The sequence below is a fragment of the Ceratotherium simum genome, chromosome 29 (assembly GCF_057802395.1).
Source record: "Ceratotherium simum simum isolate JZ-2026a chromosome 29, ASM5780239v1, whole genome shotgun sequence".
NCBI classification, from domain to species: Eukaryota; Metazoa; Chordata; class Mammalia; order Perissodactyla; family Rhinocerotidae; genus Ceratotherium; species Ceratotherium simum.
The window spans coordinates 5,987,910-6,006,442 of record NC_141928.1 but is presented as its reverse complement, the minus strand read 5'-3'; the positions used below and the strand labels follow the sequence as shown (position 1 = coordinate 6,006,442).

The window sequence follows — 18,533 nt, the reverse complement described above, 5'->3', positions numbered from 1 at the left end:
ATTGAGCACCGAATGTATGTTCCACAGTGGCTCGCTGAGGGCGAGAGCGTGCGTACCAAGGGTTTGGGCTCTGGTGCTGGCGTTCGAATCCTAGCTCCGCCTCTTCCCAGATGTGTGGCCTCAGGTGGCTTCTTGACCTCTACTTTCCCTCAGTGTCCTCATCTGTGAAATGGGGCTCATGATAACACCTGGGGTGCTGTGAGGATTCACTGAGTTAACACTCACAAACCGGGTAGAACAGTGTGTCCCCACTGCATCAGCCAGGAGGCGGCTACTCAGAGCACCCCCAATTTCCATACAAAGTAAGGGGGGCTCAGAGGGGCTCAGTGTCCTGCACAAACTCACGCAAATGGCCTTGAACCAGGGTCCGCCTTCAGAGCCCACAAGCACTGCAGGACCTCGGGGCTCCCCCACCTCCTCTCGTGACAAAGCTCTGATTAGAAGAAAGTATTTACTCTCAGTGCTCTGACCACTGCAGCCCCCTTTCCTCAGCACTGACCACGGGCAGGGCACGGGGCCATGTTCTAGATTGACAATAGTCCTGGCAACTGTGTCTCCATGTGAAGACAGGTTTCCAGGTCCATGGGTAAGGGCTCGATCTAAACACAACCCCCCTCTTTGTCATATGGGTTTCCACTGTTTGCCAGAAAGCCAAGCTGCCCCCAAGGCCTAGCTCGTCCTCCACACAGGGCACCAAGCAGGAGCCCTTTGGGTGGGGACTAAGGTCCAGGGCTGTAGACAGCAGAAGATGCATCGTCCAAGTGGCCAGCCTCCTCCCGGGTTCTTCCTGGGGCCCTTCGCCCCAGAACACCCAGGCTCCAGCCGTATACCCACCCCCTCAAATACGTTCAATCCTGCAGCCACAAATACAGAGCTCTCAACCCCAAGATGAACCGCCACTTCAGAAACATCCAGATCCTAGCCAGGCCTACTTTAAAATTACATTTTATTTCTCTTTGTGAATATTCGTTTGTTTTTTTTTTTAAAAAAAGGTTCATTTTACATTTTCTTTGAGTCTTGTGCCTCCTGGTAAGTGCATTGGTTTGTTTTCACAGTACTCTCCACGACCACGAAGGTCCTTATTGCTGGAGGAGTGTGTCACGCCGGGTGAGGGGGACACCGGAGGGATCGGGGTCCCAGGTGACATGCCTGGGGTCTGTGCTCCTGACAGGAGGGAGGAGGCCAAGGGACCAGACTCAAGCTAAGCCAAGCATCCTTGGCCGGGCCTGCAGCCTCTGCAGGGTCTTCCCAGCTCTGTCTTCAGAAAGGCTGGGAGGGGCAGAGAGAAAGGGGCACGGGGTGGGGGGAGCTGGGGAGCACGGGGAGCTGGGGGCCCAGGCATGCAGTAGGCCAGGCAGAGGCAGCCAGAGCAGCATTGCTCCCCTCCAGGTGGCACAGCACTGCACCCCTGCCAGAGGGCTTGCTCACACTCAGGAAGTGTGGGTTTGGGGGACTCTGCCCCAAAACAGCTCAGGATCACCCCTTCCTGTTCTTTCCCGTTCCCAACCCCTACCCCAGTAAGAACCCCTTAGCGATGACCCAGCCGGAAACCGGAACTCCTGCTTCCTGACACCTCGTCCAGAGCCCTTTCTCCTTTTAGTGCAAGAAAGACCTGAGTGTAAAGAAGGGCCGCTCCATAGGAGGCCAGGTCCCGGCCACAGCAGCCGGATGCTGCCGCCCCGTTCCCTCCCACCGGCCCCCAGAGGTGGAGCAGGGACCCACCGTTCCCCTCACTTGAGGCTCCGGCCTCCCTGGGTGGCAGGGCCTCTGCACACACCACAGGGAACCGGCAATTCCCAGGGGCTTCCTGGGCCTGGCAGCGGGGTTCCCGAAGCACCACGCCGGCGGCCGGCGACACAAAGCTGCTTCCAGTCCAGTTGTTCCAGGACGGCTGCTCGCCACCCGTCAGGAGCCGGGCTCGGGAGCTGCACTGGACGTTAAGCACCCCTGAATAAATACAGTATCACGTGGATAAAGGACCAGAGCAAGGATTAGGGGACCCGTGCCCTCCCACGTCGTCACTGGGACTCCGATCAGTGGCTCATCTGCAGCAGAAATGGATTATTTTTCTTTCCTGACAGTTTTCTGTGCTTGATTATTGTTACTTTGAATGCGGGGCTGGGTGATGGAGCTGTGGCTTTGGCAAGCTTGGAGGAAGGGGGCTTCAGGGGGTGGTCCCCAAAGCTCCTGTGAGCAGACTTCAGGACAGACAGTGCTAAGAAAGCTTGGCGTCACTCAGGACCAAGTCTAGAGCTCCAGAGGGCCCAGGACACGAGGGAGGGTGGCCCTCAAGGACCAGCCGTGCTGTCCAGGCCAGCCTCCAGAGTGGCTCCAATGCCTGTCATCCACGGGCCCACTTAATCCCCCAGCCCTGGGCCCTGGCTTACTTCCTTGAGGATAAGCAGCAGGGGGAGGTCTGCTGACTGCCTCACCTCCCTTCCCAGATCCAAGAACACCTGTCCTTGGGGGGCCCCCTCCCTTGCCCCCCCACCTCCAGCCCTGTGGTGCTCAGAGCCCATCTGCAGCCTCCCCAGAGCACCTGGAAGGGGCGTCCCTGAGAAGGAGCCAGGAGGGAAGTGCATGCCTTTCTTACCTTTGAACTAAAACTGGGTCAAAGTGGCCAGCCCTCCAGACGTTTGGGCCCAGCGTGGACGGAAAAGGAAAAGCCACACAGAGATGTGACGGCAGACCCACCTGTGCATCGACCGGTGCTGAGGACTGAGACGGAGAAATTTCCCTGGGCTCAACCTACAACTCACAGCACCCTCCGTATCTCCTCCTGGGCCCACCCAAGGCAAGTTAAGGCTGCCGAGAGGAGAGGAGCAGCCGGGCAGAGCTCACAGCCCTTCTCTCCAGGTACAGGGTCGGGGTGGGGGGGATTCTGCCTGGGGCCAAGAGAAGGGGCTCTCTAGGCAGAGTCCATGGTTTCGTTTCTGCTGAAACAAAGGTGTAAGCAGCTGGTTTTAGGTCTACATCCGTTCCCCTGCCCCTCTGGTGCATCTCCCTCTCACCCAACCCCACCTCCTCCCTCACCTCTAGTAGAAGATGAAAAGTCCAGTAGAAAAGAGATCTTGCTTTCTTTGTCTGCTGTGGTTTTTTCCCTTTAAATTCAGCTTAAGGCAAAAGTTTGGCAAAGCAAGTCTACATAAGGCCGCACGACAGAGGGCAAGGGGGAGCTGCCATGGGAGAGCCGGCCACTGTCACAAGCCAGCAACGGCGCCGACCAGCCTGTAATCAGCTCCTCCTCCTCCCGCCCCTGAACCTCCTGGGGAGGCGTTGAAAAAAAAAAAGAACTGAAAAAGCAGTTGTTTCAGGGAGTCTGTTGCAAGAGAATGGCTGAAATTGTGAGAAAAGGAGAGAACAGGAGACCCAAGGTGACAGTGAAGGACGCACGCGGGGTCGGTCTGTCCCGGCTGGGTCTCCCCCTCCCCACAAAGCAGCAGGTTCCGCAGGGCAGGGAGGCCATCCGGGGGGTTCGCACAGTGAGATCCGCCCGCCGGAGAAGGTAGAATGGTTGTATTTTGCTGAATGACCGAGTCCGTGCGGGTTTTGTGTGAGCAGAATTATTATTTGAGTCTAACCTAGCGGGGCGGCCCGGCTGTTACCGGTGCTTCGGCGGGATGACCACCAGCGGCTGCCCGTGCTTGGGCCGCCACATGAGGACCTGAGCGTCGTTGGCGTTGGGCTTGACCAGGGCGCTGGGCGGGATGGGCTCGTTCTTGCTCAGGATTTTGGGCTGGTCCTGGGCGATGGGCTCGCGCAGCCGGGCGCGCTGGCCCAGGGGCCGGTTGGGGTTCACCTCGATGCTGAGCTGCATGCGCCAGTGCAGCGTCTGCAGGATGATCATGTCATTGGTCGAGGTGTTGGTGGCCACCAGCCACGTGGTGAAGCTCTGGTCCCGGTAGATGTTGGTCAGTCTGGCCACGTTGCTCTCGCTGACCGGCACGGCCCACGTGACGCTGGGGTAAAAGTTGTCATTCATGCTGATGATGAACTTGGAGTCTCTCTTGGTGGGGCCCACGATGGTGCACGTCTCCGTGGTGTTGCCGTACCAGGGGTAGTTCACCCCGTCCGAGTCACTGATGGCCTCGATCTTGCCCTCCAGAAGGTCCGGGAGCTCCCAGCTGGACCTGAGGACAGGAAGGCCAGTTTACTCAGTCAGCCACCACTCAGGCTTCTCTGCATCCCCTTTGTCCCTGGGGCTTACCTCCCGGGCGGGTGAGACAGAAAACAGACGTCCAATATCATGTTGGGTGAACCGGGGCTCCCCCAGACATAGTCCCCCTCAAAAGCCACATCCTGTTCTCGCAGCATCTCAAACCAGTCTCCTCCTGAAACCATGGTAGACAGGGCTGGACCCCAGCTGGGTGCCCATGAGAGGATGTGTCACATGGAGGGGCCAGGCGGTGGTTAGCAGTAATGGGGAGCCCTGACATGCGCTGTGCCCCCCACCGCGTGTCCCAGCGGCTGGCAGGACAGCCACATGCAGCCCTCTGACCTTGGGGCTGAGGTGGGGGGACTCTCCCAGGCCTCACAGCTCATCAGGGTGGGCCTGGATGGGAATGCAGGTCGGCCCAGCCTCTCTGGCCCACATGCACCCTCCAGGTAGCAATGAGTTTCTTTCTCTAGCTTTAGGGGCTGACAGGAGGCTTCAGAGCCCAGTGGCCATGGGGTCAGCACATCTGGGAATGATTCCCAGCCCCTCCGTTGACCAGCATGTGGCCTGGGGCAAATGCCTGCCCTCTCTGAGCTTCAGTGTCCTTGCCCATGAAAGGCAGTGCTTCTGCCTCTGCCTCCCAGCACGGGGGCGAGGGGCATAGGAGCCAGAGCCCTCTGCTCAGGGTCTGGTCCCTCGCCTCCACGTCTCCTCCACCACACGGGGGTCTGGACTCCCTGGCCCTCCACCTGGCCCAGCACCAACAGAGGCTTCCAGGGGCCGAGATGCCCTTTCCTCCCCTCTGCCCACCCTCCTCATTCTTTCTGCTCATGCCCACCTAGAAGAGGAAGCATGGGGCAGCCGGAATTGCTCCCGCCTGGTTGACCCGTCTTTGGAGCAGTGGAACCGAGAAACCTAACCAGCCCTATTTCAAAACCCGGCACTTAGCCCCAGCCTCAGGTCCAGCTGTGCGAGGCCTCCGGGCTTTGCTGCAGGGCTGTCCCGAGAACCTGCGCTTCGCTTTCACCTGCTGGAGGCCCAGCGGGCTCAGCCCCCCGGGAGCGGGAGCACGCGGCTGGGCTGTCCTGAGCTCAGACTCGGGGATGCCACAGGCCGTGCTACAAGTCTCAGCTGCCCCCTCACTGGCATGAGACCCTGGACAAGGTCCCAGCCCTCCCTGGACCCCAGACTCATCATACACACCCCTCTGGGGGTCACAGGAGGACGCAGGCAGGAATGTGGCAGCCCACGGCAGGGCACAAAGCAGATGCCAGTAACGTAGCTGCCAGCTCCACTGCCGTCACTGTTGTTGCTGTAAGAATAATAACTCTCAGACAGAAGAGGACACCAGCCCGCCCCAGGTTGCTCTGAGAACACAGTGTCCCATGTGGCTGGGAGCACAGCAGCATCTGGGGAGCCCTTAGAGACTCATCAATAATCATGTCCACCCCCCTGGACAGATAAAGCAAGTGAAGCTGGTGGGGGGGTGCTTTTCCCAAGGTGACTCGGCTAAGCCCTGGGGCCGGGGCCCCAGGCGGCCTGACTTCTTCCAGTGTTTTGTCCACCTGAACACCTGAACACCGAAGCTCAGGACACTTTGCACCCAGAATTCTGCACACCTGCAGGTGTATACCAGCGGGGCTCCCCAGGATATACTGCTCTACAAAGTGCAATGCTGTTCACAGCAGCCTTATTCACAACAGCCAAAAGGCGGAAACAACCCACGTGTCCATCGACAGGCGAATGGATAAACGAAATGTGGTCTATCCACACAATGGAATATTACTCAGCCTTAAAAGGGAAGGAAATTCTGACACATGCTACAACATGGATGAACCTTGAGAACACTATGCTAAGTAAAATACACCAGTCACAAAAGGATAAATACTGGATGATTCCACTTACAGGAGGTCCTTAGAGTCGTCAAGTTCATAGAGACAGAAAGTAGGATGGTGGGGTCCAGGGGCTGGGGGAGGGGGATGGGGAATGGGTGTTCAACGGGGGCAGAGTTTCAGATGGGGAAGATGAAAAAGTTCTGGAGACAGATGCACAACAATGTGAATGGACTTAATGCCACTGAGCTTAAAAATGGTTGAAATGGTAAATTTAGTGTATATCTTCTCACAATACAAAAATGCATTCCTCTACCAAAATGCATCATTTAATGTTAGCAGTCAGCAAAATTGGGGCCACTACAGGAGGAATGATTAGGAAGATGATTTTGCTAATTTTTCTGTTTATTTCATTTCTGTTTTCTGTTTATTTCATTGAAAAGGTCACAAATTAGGGCAACACCTGCCTAATAGGCTGTCTCCTGCCCGGGGCCCTGAGCTCCTCTGACTCTGAGGGAACCAGGGCAGCAGATCCAACGACCTGCCATTTCTGAAGTCCCCAGCAGTCCCTAGACCTTAGGGCTCTTCCAGACCCACCTGGCCACGGCAGCAGTGGGCGGGGTGGTAACAGTCTGAGCCCACTGGGTCAGTTCCCTGCGCAGGGGGTGCCATGGACCGGAGAAGGGGGTCAGGGTCCCTGTCCTGAATTTCTTGGAAGCCTGGGCCTTGGCCACTCCCGCGCCCAGCCACCTGTTTCAGAAGGCACCCACTCTGTCCTCTCATGGTGGTTACACTTGCTTGCAAAAGTTTTTTTTTAAAAGGCAGAAAGCAAGCTTGCAAGAGGAACTTTGCTGTTCCTCGGCTCCCTCTCACTTCCTAAGAGCTGGCTTGTGTGGGGAGTGGGGCTTGGCACCAGAATGGCCTCTCTCTCAGCCTCTGACCCTCAGCTTCGTTTCCTTTCCTCTCCCAGCCTCCAAACGCCCGAGCCCTGACTCAGTCACAGACAGGTGACAGTCCTCATGAGCTGGCAGACAGCCGTGTCTCATGTGGGGTATTACTCAGAACCAGGGCCAAGGGCGTCTGTTTTCAAACCATCACAGGCCAGCATGGGCTGGCTCTGGTCCCCGTGGTCCCAGCCTCCCCGGAGAGGAGATGGGAGGAAGAGTGGCTGAGGGCACAGCTTCTGGAGGCCACTAGCTCCAACTAAGTCACAAATCTCCGAGCCTCCATTTTCTCCTCAGTTACCTGTGGCTAATCCTACCCACCTTGCAAGGCTTTTGTGATGATTAAATGTGTCGATACAGCTCTTCCTCCACTTACGATGGGGTTACGTCCCGAGAAACCCATCGTAAGCTGAAAATAACGTTAAGTCAAAAATGCATTCAATAGACCTCCCTTACAGAACATCACAGTTAGCCTCGCCTACCTTAAACGTGCTCAGGACACTTACGCAAGCCTACAGTTGGGCAAAGTCATCTCCACAGAGCCTGTTTCATAACACAGTGTTGGCTGTCTCGTGTAATGTATTGAGTACTGTACTGCAGGTGAGGAACAGAATGGCTGTGTGGGTACAGAATGGGTGTACGCGTATCCTTGTTCACCCTCGTGATCGTGGGGCTGACCGGAGCTGCAGCTCACTGCCCAGCGTCATGAGAGAGGACTGGACCGCCTCTCGCTAGCCCAGGGAAAGAGCTCCATTCAAAATTCCAAGTACGGTTTCTACTGAGTGCGTATGGCTTTTGCACCATCACAAAATCAAAAAATCGTTAAGTCCAACCATCGTTCGGGGCCCACCTGTATATAATACCTGGTAGACAGGAAATAGCAACATGTGGAAACTTCCAGACACCATTGGAGGGAGGTGTCAGCAGTCAGAGGTGAGTCGCTAACACTAATGGATTTGCCAGCCCTGATTTGACCTGAAGCCTTTCTGACCCCATTTACAGTTTCAGATGGTCATGCTCTGCAAGGAACGGATTCCCCACGGTTACTGCCTCCTCCGAGATTTCCCATTTGTTCCAGAGTGCCCTGGGGCTCCAAGGCAGACCCTCAGTTCTTTGCTCTGGGGTCAAGGGGGGGAGCTGGGACTGAGCCTTCTCCTTGTTTGCACGGTGGGACAACACAGGCTCTGATGTGCAGATGCCACCAAAAGGTGTCAGCAAGGCCCCCAGCACTGTGCCTGCACACAAGTGCTCGGCACCAGATCTGTGTGGAGTGTGGGATTCTGTGATTAAGTGCAAACACGCCTGTTCCTGCCCCAAGTTCACAGACCTGATGCCACCTGCCCCAGTGACCTTGTCTCCAGACCCCAGGGTGTGCTGTGTCCGTCCTCAAGGGCACAGGCCAGCAGAAGGCATTGGTCTCCCTCGTGTCCTCGCCCTTACCTACTCCCTGGTTTCCACTGGTCTTCAGGGCAAGAACAGCTACAGAATTTGTGGGACCCAGTGCAAAGTGAAAACCTGAGGCCTCTTGTTCAAAAGTTAAGAATTTCAACATGGCGACAGCAGAGCATTGAACCACATGAGGAGCCCTTCTGAGAGCAGGGCCCAGTGTGACTGCACAGTCCACACGCTCAAGAAGCCACCTGTCCCCCTCCTGCCCTCATCCTCCTAGGTCTGAAATGGACTCCCCAGCTTCCCTCAGTGCTCCTGTTCTTACTGCAGCCCCCATCCATCATCCACTCAACAAGCGTTTGCAGAGCACCTGCTATTGACGTTTGCAGAGCACCTGCCATTGACGCTGGCCATGAAGCCATGACAGAGAAGGACAGAGCTGCTGCCCGGGTCAGCAGTGATGGCAGAGGGCCCTGCACCCTCCGGGTACCCAGCACCATCCCTGACTCTCCCTCTCACCTCGAGACTGTCCCCTCTTCTTTGCCTTCCCCCTGGCCAGGGCCCTCACCTCTACCAGGTCTCCCAGCCTCCGCTCCTGCCTCCTGCAATGTTCTCCTCCCAGAAGCCTGAGTGATATTTTAAAAAACACAAATCTGATCACGCTGTTCCTCCCTCCAACCCTGTTAAACCTGCCATGACTCCCCTGGGCCCTTAAAGCCGGATGCAGTTGAAACCCAGGACCCCGCCTGCACACACGCACACGTGCACACACACACATGCACACACCCTCCCCAGACTCCAGGCCCATCAGCCATTCTCAGCTCCTCTCACAGGCCGTGCCCCTCTGTCTCAGGGCCTTCTGCCAGCAGCGGCGCCCCCCTCCTCCTCCTGCCCTAGTCAGTAGTACTCAAGGCTCGGCTCTGGAGTCCCCCCGGGAAGCCCACCCTGACTTCACACGAGGCCAGGTGCCCCCCATATTTGATGCCATTCGGTCCTTGTCCCGCTACCTCCTGGCACATGCACAGGGGTGATTAAATCATCATGTGATCATTTGCTGAGGGTCTGGAGAGGGCAGGGAACAGACTTCCAGGATTTACCCAGGTGCTCGGCCTAGAATCGGACACATAAATGGCGGTGGCCTGGATAAGCGGCTGGGCAGCCTGCCTGGTCTCCCCTGCAGGGCCTGAGCCTCACAACAGGGTCTCAGGAATGAGACGGGGGCGCCCACAGCTGCCTCTGCTCACGCACTTTCTCACCCGAAGCAGCTGCAGCTGAAATAGCCACTCCCAGCTTGGGTCGTCCCCACAGCAATGCTGGTGACAGCGGTCATGTTCCCTGAGCACTTTAGACATGCCAGGCACCCTACGTACGTATGGATGTCGGCCCAGGGATCTCGGGAGCTACCTGCGGCCAGGACCGAGGGGTGCGTTTTATAGAGACTGGGAGACGTTAGAGGCCTGGCCCAAGTCACACAACCAGGAAGCCACTGAGCCAGGACCCACGGCCTGAGCAAGCTCGTACCTGCTGGTCCCCAACAGACCCTCACCCAGCACACACACACACACACGCACACACACGCATAAACACGTATATACACACACACAGGCTCTTACCCACCAGCCTCCAAGAGACCCTCACCCAACACACACACACACACGTGCACACACACGCATACACACGTATATACACACACATACACACACACAGGCTCTTACCCACCGGCCTCCAAGAGACCCTCACCCAACACACGCACACACCCATACACGCATACACATGTGTATACACACACACACAGGCTCTTACCCACTGGCCTCCAAGAGACCCTCACCCAACACACACACACACACACATGCATACACACACGCATACACATGTGTATACACACATGCACACACACACAGGCTCTTACCCACCGGCCCCCAACAGACCCTCACCCAACACACACACACACACACACATGCATACACATGTGTATACACACACACATAGGCTCTTACCCACCGGCCCCCAACAGACCCTCACCCAACACACACACATATACACGCACATGCACGCGCACACACACACACACACGCACACAGGCTCTGAGCAGCACGACTGACTAAGAGTGTGACTCTGATGGGTTACAGAAAGGCCTCCCCTGGAGGCCGGAGAAGGGGTTGAGGCTGCCCTGAGGGGCACCCATGGGGGCTGGGGAGGGTCACCCTGTGGCTCCAGGCCCAGCCACCAGATAGGAGCTGCCCCAGCATGAAGGCCTCTCGGTGGAGGGTGAAGGAAACCAGGGATGTCCAGAGGCCCAGAAGTGCCCGGGAGGGGAGGGGTGGGACCTGCCCGCTCTGTGACCTTGGAGCCACGACCACGGGACTACACCTTTCCTGGCCGCTGCAGGAAGAGCCTGGTCTGTGCCAGGCAGGGGTGGTGAGCCTGGGCCTGGCTCTGTCCCTGGCATGGAAGCATGGATGGCCCCTCGCCCTGGGGGCCGCCTCTCGGGGGAGTGTCAGAGTCCGGGGCGCCCTGGCTGCACTTTGAGCTCTGGACCCCAGAGCCGACTGCCCCTGCCCCCCTGGTCTCGGAGCAGAATTCCTCAGCTTCGCGTCTCTTTCTTCATTTTGGTCCTATCTACATATCTCCTGTATTATTGTTCATTTAAATTTTTTCCATAAAATTAATCACGTTTTTAAAACCTCTACTAAGTTTAGTTTTTCCTAACAAACACCTTTGAAATAACAAGTTGGCTATACTAGGTATACAAATTTTTTTCTAATAGACTGTAAAATAAATATGTTGCTTTAAATTAAAATTATACCTAAGACGAAAAGAATTCACCTAAATATTATTTCATGTCCCACAAGTGGCACCCTTGGGCCCTCTAAGAAAAGCCTTTACAGAGAAGGATTTAAGACCCCAGGGCAAGAGGGCTGCCTGGGCCCGAGGTTCCTCTGCCCAGCGCTGGTTCCAATGCCCCCACGCGGGCCAGGCAGGCACTCAGGAATTATCCCACCTGGTCCCCAATTCTACAGTTTTGTACAATTTGCAAAAAGTTCAAATTCTGTAAAATTTTGCAATTTTATGGAAACTGAAGCCCAAAAGCCACCTCCCAAACCAGACTAGGACCCGGGTTTCCTGACTCCTGCCCTGTGTGGCCACCTACCGGGCTGGCCCCTTCCTTCCGGACGGGTCACCAGTTGCCCGCTCTCCCAAGAGAGAGGCTGGAGGTGTCCCCTCCCGCCCACCTGCTCCTGGGGTTCCCCCAAACAACAAAGCCCACATCTCCCAGGGCCGGCCCCCCATTCCTCCCACCTCACTCCTCTTCACCCAGCCCACAGTCCCGGAGCCTAACACGAGGGGGAAAGGACCAACGGTGCCTTCTAATTTTAGTTTTTACTTATAAAAGCTATGCCTTTTGTTTAAAAAAAACAAGGCATAGAGAAGTGTATAAAGTAAGAAACGAAAGCCGTCTCTTCCGTGCCTCCCCCTCCCTCGCTGAGGTTACTCACCACATTACACTTTGGTAAACATCCTTCCAGACCTTTCTCTCTGCACATACACACACTATATCTTCCCATTTTCAGTATTTTCAACAAAAATGGGTTCCTACCCTACAAGTTTTACATCTTTTTTTTAAAGCAACATCTATGATCGCTTTGCCACGTGGGAGCACCTCTGACTCGGCCACATCGTGTGTAGTGGCCCCGCCACGTTCTGCACTGTTGACCGTGATGTCCCCCCGCCGGATGGACACTTGAGTCGTTCACGGCTCTTTGCAGTTACGAGCAGTGCGGAGTTCCTGTCCTCACACGTTCATACCCTCACGTCCTGCTGCTTCCAGTCATGTGTCTGGCAGTTCACTTGCTCAGCAGATTCCCTCTCGTGTGCCTACTGTGTGCCAGGCCCCGGGTGGGCACTCAAGTCTCTAAGACGGACTCTACGAGCAGAATAGTGGAGGTGAAGGCATGTTTTTTTGAAATTGTAATAGATACAGCTAAACTTGCCTTCCAGAAGCTGCTGAAACCGTACCTCCACAAACAGCATGAGGGGCTGTCCACTTCCCCCTCCCCAATACTGGGCATTACTGATCTTTTTCATTTTTACACAGATCAAATCAGCAAAAAAAAGTATCTCCCTCCTGAATTTGTTATTTCCCGGATCACTCCGGCTGTCCGGTGCCACCTCGCACGTCTCTGGGAGCAGCCAGCTTTGGTTTCCGGCGCTCGGAAGGTGAGGGTTGGGGTGATCGCTTGGCCGGGCCCGGTCCAGGGGGAGTTCTTTTTGGGCCGGGCAGTCGCCCCCAACTTCCTCCCACCCCAAGGCCTGGAAATAAGGACTTCCCTCTCCCACCCACGCCGCCCTCGCCTCCGCCAGGGCCCGGCAGATGGGGGAGGACGTCTTCCGGTCGCAGACAGGAAGCATCGTCCTCAATTGTTCTGGGTAGGGCCCTCGGCTCAGGAAGAGGCCACGTGGTCCCCAGGGCCATTCCTCCCTGCCCTTCCCCAGACCCGCTGAAGCAGAGCAGGCCTCCTCGGGCAAGCGGCTTCAGGTCTCTGCGGACATCTCCTCCTCATAAAATGAGGACCTCATGAGGTCCCTGGGAGACGGGGAGTGGGGGGTGGACGGGGAGCCGGGGCAGCTATGCGGCATCATCAGAGCTCCAGCATCCCCCAGCCAGAGGCCGCGGCTTCCTCCACCCCTGCCTGGCCCTTTCCCTCCAGCCACATAATCCTGAGATAGCAGATGTCACTGCTTGTTCTGGCTGGAAAGACCCTCTCATGGCCCAAGGCTCTCGTGCTGTAGGTGGGTACGTGAAACCCAACCCAGGAGAAGAGACACCCGTAACACAGCAGTCTTTATGCTGAGCCCCTGCCGGGCAGTGCGTGATTACTAATGCACTGGTGGTAGTTACAACACGGACAGCTACCCCATATGGATGGCTTAGGAGGCACGAGGCACTGTGCTAAGTTCTCATCACGCATTATCTCATTTAATCCCCACAACAACCCTGGGGGGGAGAACTGTGCTCCCATTTCAGAGATGGGAACAGTGAGGCCCAGAAAGGCTAAGAGATTGGACTGGACCAAGGTCGCAGCAGCAGGGTACGGAGGAGCTGGGACCCACACCCTGCTGGACGGGGTGCAGGGACATGGCACAGTCCACCCAGAGAGACCCTCTCTCCCAAGCTGCTCTCCTCTCCTGACCCCCAGGTCTGCCCTTCGGCAGAACCCTGAGCCAGACACGGGCCTTGGCCTTGGCCATGGGCCAGGTCCCCTGGGGGCTCCAGAGAAGGGCAAACCAGGGATAACGTGAAGCATCTCCCACACGGACGAGAAATTGTGACTTGTCACTTAGAAGACTGTGCCAGCTGACAGGTGGCGGCTGAGGGATTGCGGGGGATGGGGCTGAGGAGGCAGGTGTCTCCGACAGTTTGGAGGGGGGGTGGCTTTTAAGGCGATGTGGGTTGGGCCCAAAACCATATAGAATCCTCTCAAGCTAGCAGGGAGAGACCCCATTTTCTAGCTCTCGTCTGTAAGAGGCGGGTGTTACTGAGGCGGCGTATTACTGTTCCACTTTAACTCTTTCAAACCCAGAACGTCGTTCTAAAAAGTTCTGGATTAGAGATTAATTTCAAGCTGGGGTAATGTTGGGGGGTGGTATTATGGGTTTCAGTTAAGGATTTGGAATTAATATTTTTAATCCAAGCCCATTTGGAAAGAACGGAAGCCCTAACCTAACCCTTGTCACCTGGCTGTCCCTCTCCCCAGGCCACTAAAGCCCAGCATGTGGGTTTTATTTCAACGATTCAAATTGTCTGCGTCCAGTCCAGTGGTTCTCAATCAGGGGTGACTTTGCACCCCTCGCAGGCAGGGGCCTGGGGCAACATTTTGGTTGTCACAACAGGGTGGCGGCCACTGGCATTGGGTGATGGAGACCAGGGATGCTGCTCAACATCCTACCACGCGCAGGACAGCCCCCTCCCTGTCTGGGCAAGGCCAGGAGACAGTTCTGGGCAGCTCGAGTCAGTCCCACCAGCTCACTCTTCACTTTCTTTCATGTCATGGGGCTTAAAAACATGAAAAAGAGTAGTTTAGAGTGGGGAAGATGGGAAGGGTCTTTTCCATCACATCTAGATGCTTCTATTTACATTCAAGAAGGAGCAGCCGTCCAGGATTTCTCTATAGGAGCCCTTCTGGTTTCCAGAGGGCACCGGCTGAATACAGTGCCCTCCCCACAGAGTGGAGGAACCCTGCTCTTCTGTAAGTCAGTTTCTTAATACGATTTTGTTGATTAATAATAAGACAGGCAGCTTCCAACTCGGCACTTCAGCCACAGAGTCATCAAGCCACAGAGTCATCACCTACACCTGTCATCCTCAAGGCAGCCTATGGGGAGTTCTGTCCTCATCCCCACTGACAGATGACAAAAGCAAACCTCCGAGGGGTGACTGGCCAAGCCCCAGAGCCAGCACTGGTTGGGCATTCAGACCCCAGGGCCTGAGCCCGTTCATGAATACTCCATGATGCCCCCCAGGGAGCCTCGCTCTGCCCTTTCTCTGGGGCAGGCCCCATCCCAGCTGGGATTAGGGACCCAGTAGATGCAGGAGAATGAGATGTGAGGGACACAGAGGGCCCCGCACTGAAAGAGGTGCCCCGAGGGGGGAAGGAACAAACGGAGGCAACTGGAGAGCAAGGAGAACAGCCTCCTACCACTTGAAAACTCAAATCATTCATAGCTTACACCATTTTTAAATTCTTAAAAGTCAAAGAGTGAGCCCTGTGTAAAAGAGGAAGACCTGGGCTGGGGAGAAAATTCAATACAAGGAGTAATTTACATCTGTCCGAATTCTGTAGTTTCAGCCACAATTCTCAACTCATCACAGATACGTTCACTCACTCCTCGTCTGAGGATAATAATCACAGAAACAACGTTAAAGATGAGAGCCACCTGCATTAAGCGTTTACCATGAACTTCGCATAGTGCCGACTGCTTGGCAAATGTCGTCTCCCGTAAATCTTGCACTAAGCCATGGGGCAAGGACTATGACTGGCCCCAACTTGCAGATGAGGAAACGGAGGGTCAGAGTGGCTAAGGTGAAACCCTGGAAAGTGGCAGTCCTGGACTCCCGCCCAGGTCTGCTTGACTGCAGTCTAGGTGCATACTGGGTTCCTCAAACCAGGAACCAAGGACTGACACAGAGAGACAAAGGTCAGCTCAGGTCTCCTGACTCAGGCCTGCCTCCAGCAACAGTGGCTGAACGTTCTCAGAGCCACCGAATGGAGCACAAGGCCTTGAAGACTCTGCAAAGCCCTGTGCACAGATGGGCAAGCTGAGGCTCCGAGCCAGGCCCGTTCCCTCCCACCTGCAAATCACGTCCATCTCATCAGAACTCAGCCCCTTTCATTCTCCCCAACTTCCCTCCTCCCGGCGCCCCTATCTTTCCAAGTTCCTCTGCTTCCCTACCCGTCTAGGGAAGAAAACAGGCTTAGCCTAAAAGCCCTAGGGAAACCTATGTGTCTTGCCAGTTGTCCCGGATGCCGTGCAAAGCCCAAGAAGGTTTTGGGCTTAAGGCTTCCTAGGAAAGGTCCACACCAAATAACTGAGAATCATGTTTCCCTTCTTGGAATAGAAAGTCAGCCCCCGGCCTGGATTAATAGCCGCTTTTGAGAATTAAAGGGCTTGAGTTGACAGAGGGGAGCCAACCAGTGTCCAGACAGGCCCCACGTGCACCTCTCTGGGGCCATCGGGGTTCCACCCTCGGTGTAAGTTTTATCATGATCCTCCTGTTTCCCTTCTAACTTCAGAGTCATTCGGTGGAGAGGCCACAAGACTCGGTGTCCTGCCACCCTCCACCCCCACCACCCCTCCAAGATCAGGTGGCCCAGGAGGTTCTTCAAGTAGTGAACAGCTCCACCTCCTCCTGGGGAGATTCTCCTCCCTGTTCCTCACTTGCAGACCCGGGAAGTGACGCCGCACAGCGTGGACACTGAGATATGGGCTACAGGAGACTGTCCGCGGCCAGGCATGGGAGCCACGTGGGGGGCTGCCCTCAGGGCATGCTTAGCTCTCAGAAGGGTCTCGTGCTCAGACACAGTTATTTTTACTGCCCTGTCTCAGGGTGGCCCTTCAAGTTACGTCACTCTCCCTTCTGTCTACCACTGCTTTCCATACCTGGGATGACCAGCTCTGGGATCAGGGAACATGCCAGAAAAGAAGACCCCTGTGTCCCCCACTGAGATCTACATTATCCTGGGAACATTCTGGAGACGAGGCTGGAGAGAAGAAGCCAGGGGGCTCCTCTCCGCTGTTAGGGCACCACCAGAGCCTCCTGGACACTGACACTCGCTGTCTACATAGAGGGGTCTTCTGCCCCAGAGAGAGAAAACTCTACACCAAGAAGCAAACCCGGTTTCTAAAACTAGCCGAGCTCCCAAACAAAACACCTTTCAGAACAGCAAAGCATTCCCCCAAGGAGAGACACGTTCAGGCCGACACAAAGCACTGTAGGAATTACTCCAGAGCTTCTGAGGGCTCCGTTCCCCTTCCCTGAGTATCCGCCATGTGTGCTCACGGAGGCCCGGGCCGGGGGTGCTGAGCCAGGCGCTCTGGTGACCCAGGACAGCATGCTTGCTTTGCCAAAGAGGCACCTGGTGGAACGTTCCTCTGCTTTCTCAGCATCTTGCAGGGAAGGACACAGGAACCCCAAGGGCCAGGGACAGCGGGAGGGAAGGACCTGGGGCCATGACCCCAATCCGATTCAACAGGCAAACCCTCTAGGAGGCCACCTGGCCACAGAGGACTCAGGGGCCACTTCCATACACGCATAAAGCTTCCCTCTGGCCCTGGCAAGCCCCCTCTAACCCCCCCACCCCAGAACCCCTACCCCCTGGCCTCCAAGCTCCCCACGCCAGCAGCCCCCACAGCTTGCTCCTCAGCAGTACTCACATGCCCTGCTCGCCGTACTGGTTGTAGAACTCCATGTGGCTGCACGCCTGAATCCAGCCCACTATCCAGGTCTCCCTCTTGGGGATGGGCGGCATGACCACCTGAGCCGAGGCGCGGAAGTGGGGTGTCCGGTAGCGGAGCACCACGCTGGAGGACTCGTCAATGCTGGTGGGGATGGGGTCGATGGAGGCTTTCACATCAATCACCGTGATACCTTCCCGGAAGACTCTGGCTTTGCCCCCGATGCTCTGAATACAGCCCATGGCACACAGGACCGCTCTGATCTCCAGGGAAGGCCAGCAGTCCCAGAGAAAACTGGGCATTGAAAGGATGGAGGCTGCAGGACCCAGTGCAGACAGGACCGCTCTGCAATCTCAAAGCTCAAGGCTGATATCCATAGGATAGAAAATTCACTGAGTAGAGGGGGGTTTGCATATCACGACCTCGGGCCTGTTTATAAATAAGGATTTTGCTGCATTTCAAGAGCCCTGGGTTGTCTCTTCCTCTGCTAGCAGTGGACAAAAATCACCGATATTCTTTGGGTTAAAAAAAGAAAAGTTCGGAGGTTAATGGATAATCATGTTGTTAGACATCCAGCCCCTCCGTGCCTCACACGCGGGGAACGCGGCTCCGGGACGCTCTCTGAAGTCTTCGGGCGAAGGCGGCGAAGGCCTGCAGACACATAAGTAAGGAAGGCTCCGTCCCCGCTCGGTGCCGCCACCCGCGCCGCAGAAGACCGACTTCCTGCCCTGTGCCTTCCGCACGCGCTCGGGACACACGCACCGGCCGCTCGCCCGACCGGGCCGAATCAATGGAAGGGCAGTTTCTGTTCGAGCGCGGAGGTCCCGGCGCCCTCGGGGGCGAGCGCCGACCCGCGGCTTCCAGGAGGCGAGCGCAGGGCTCCAGCCGCCCGCCGGGTCCCCGAGGAGCGCGGCGCAGCCGGGTCCCCGTCGGCGCCCACTCGCGGGCGCAGGCCGACGCCGCCACGCGGACGAGCCGCGTCCCCTCGCCGCTGTCGCTGTCGCCGGCTGCCGCCGTGCGGGGCCCCGGAGCGGCCGCTGAGGACCTGGTGGGGGGGTGGAAAGGACAGGGCGTCAAGGCCCGCCTCAAAGTTGAGCCGAACTTTGCTGCGGGGGGCGCGCGGGGCGGCGACTCGTGTGCGCTGAGCGCGGGCTGCGGAGCTGACGGCGCAGCTCTGGGCGGTCTCCCCGGAGGCGGCGCCCCCCCCCCGCCCGCCCCGTCAGTGGAGGCCGCACGACCGCGCGCACCAGCGAATAA

General features: G+C 56.7%; 1 protein-coding gene across 1 annotated transcript; it reads right to left on the bottom strand.

Annotated features, from left to right (window-relative positions):
* Positions 1–934: 934 nt before the first annotated feature.
* On the bottom strand, positions 935–17,578 carry FAM78A (family with sequence similarity 78 member A). The gene is made up of 3 exons (XM_004423590.3): positions 17,256–17,578; positions 3,034–4,130; positions 935–2,933 (listed from the first exon to the last, which is right to left on the bottom strand). The coding sequence occupies exons 1-2, from the start codon at positions 17,576–17,578 to the stop codon at positions 3,602–3,604; spliced, it is 852 nt and encodes a 283-aa protein (XP_004423647.1). The 3' UTR covers positions 935–2,933; positions 3,034–3,601.
* Positions 17,579–18,533: the final 955 nt, after the last annotated feature.

Excerpts from the sequence above, each read along its gene's own strand:
- FAM78A (XM_004423590.3), bottom strand. The coding sequence starts at position 17,578 with ATGCCCAGTTTTCTCTGGGACTGCTGGCCTTCCCTGGAGATCAGAGCG. Across the intron at positions 4,131-17,255 it reads CAGTACGGCGAGCAGGGCAT|GTCCAGCTGGGAGCTCCCGG; the intron begins GTGAGTACTGCT and ends TCCTGTCCTCAG.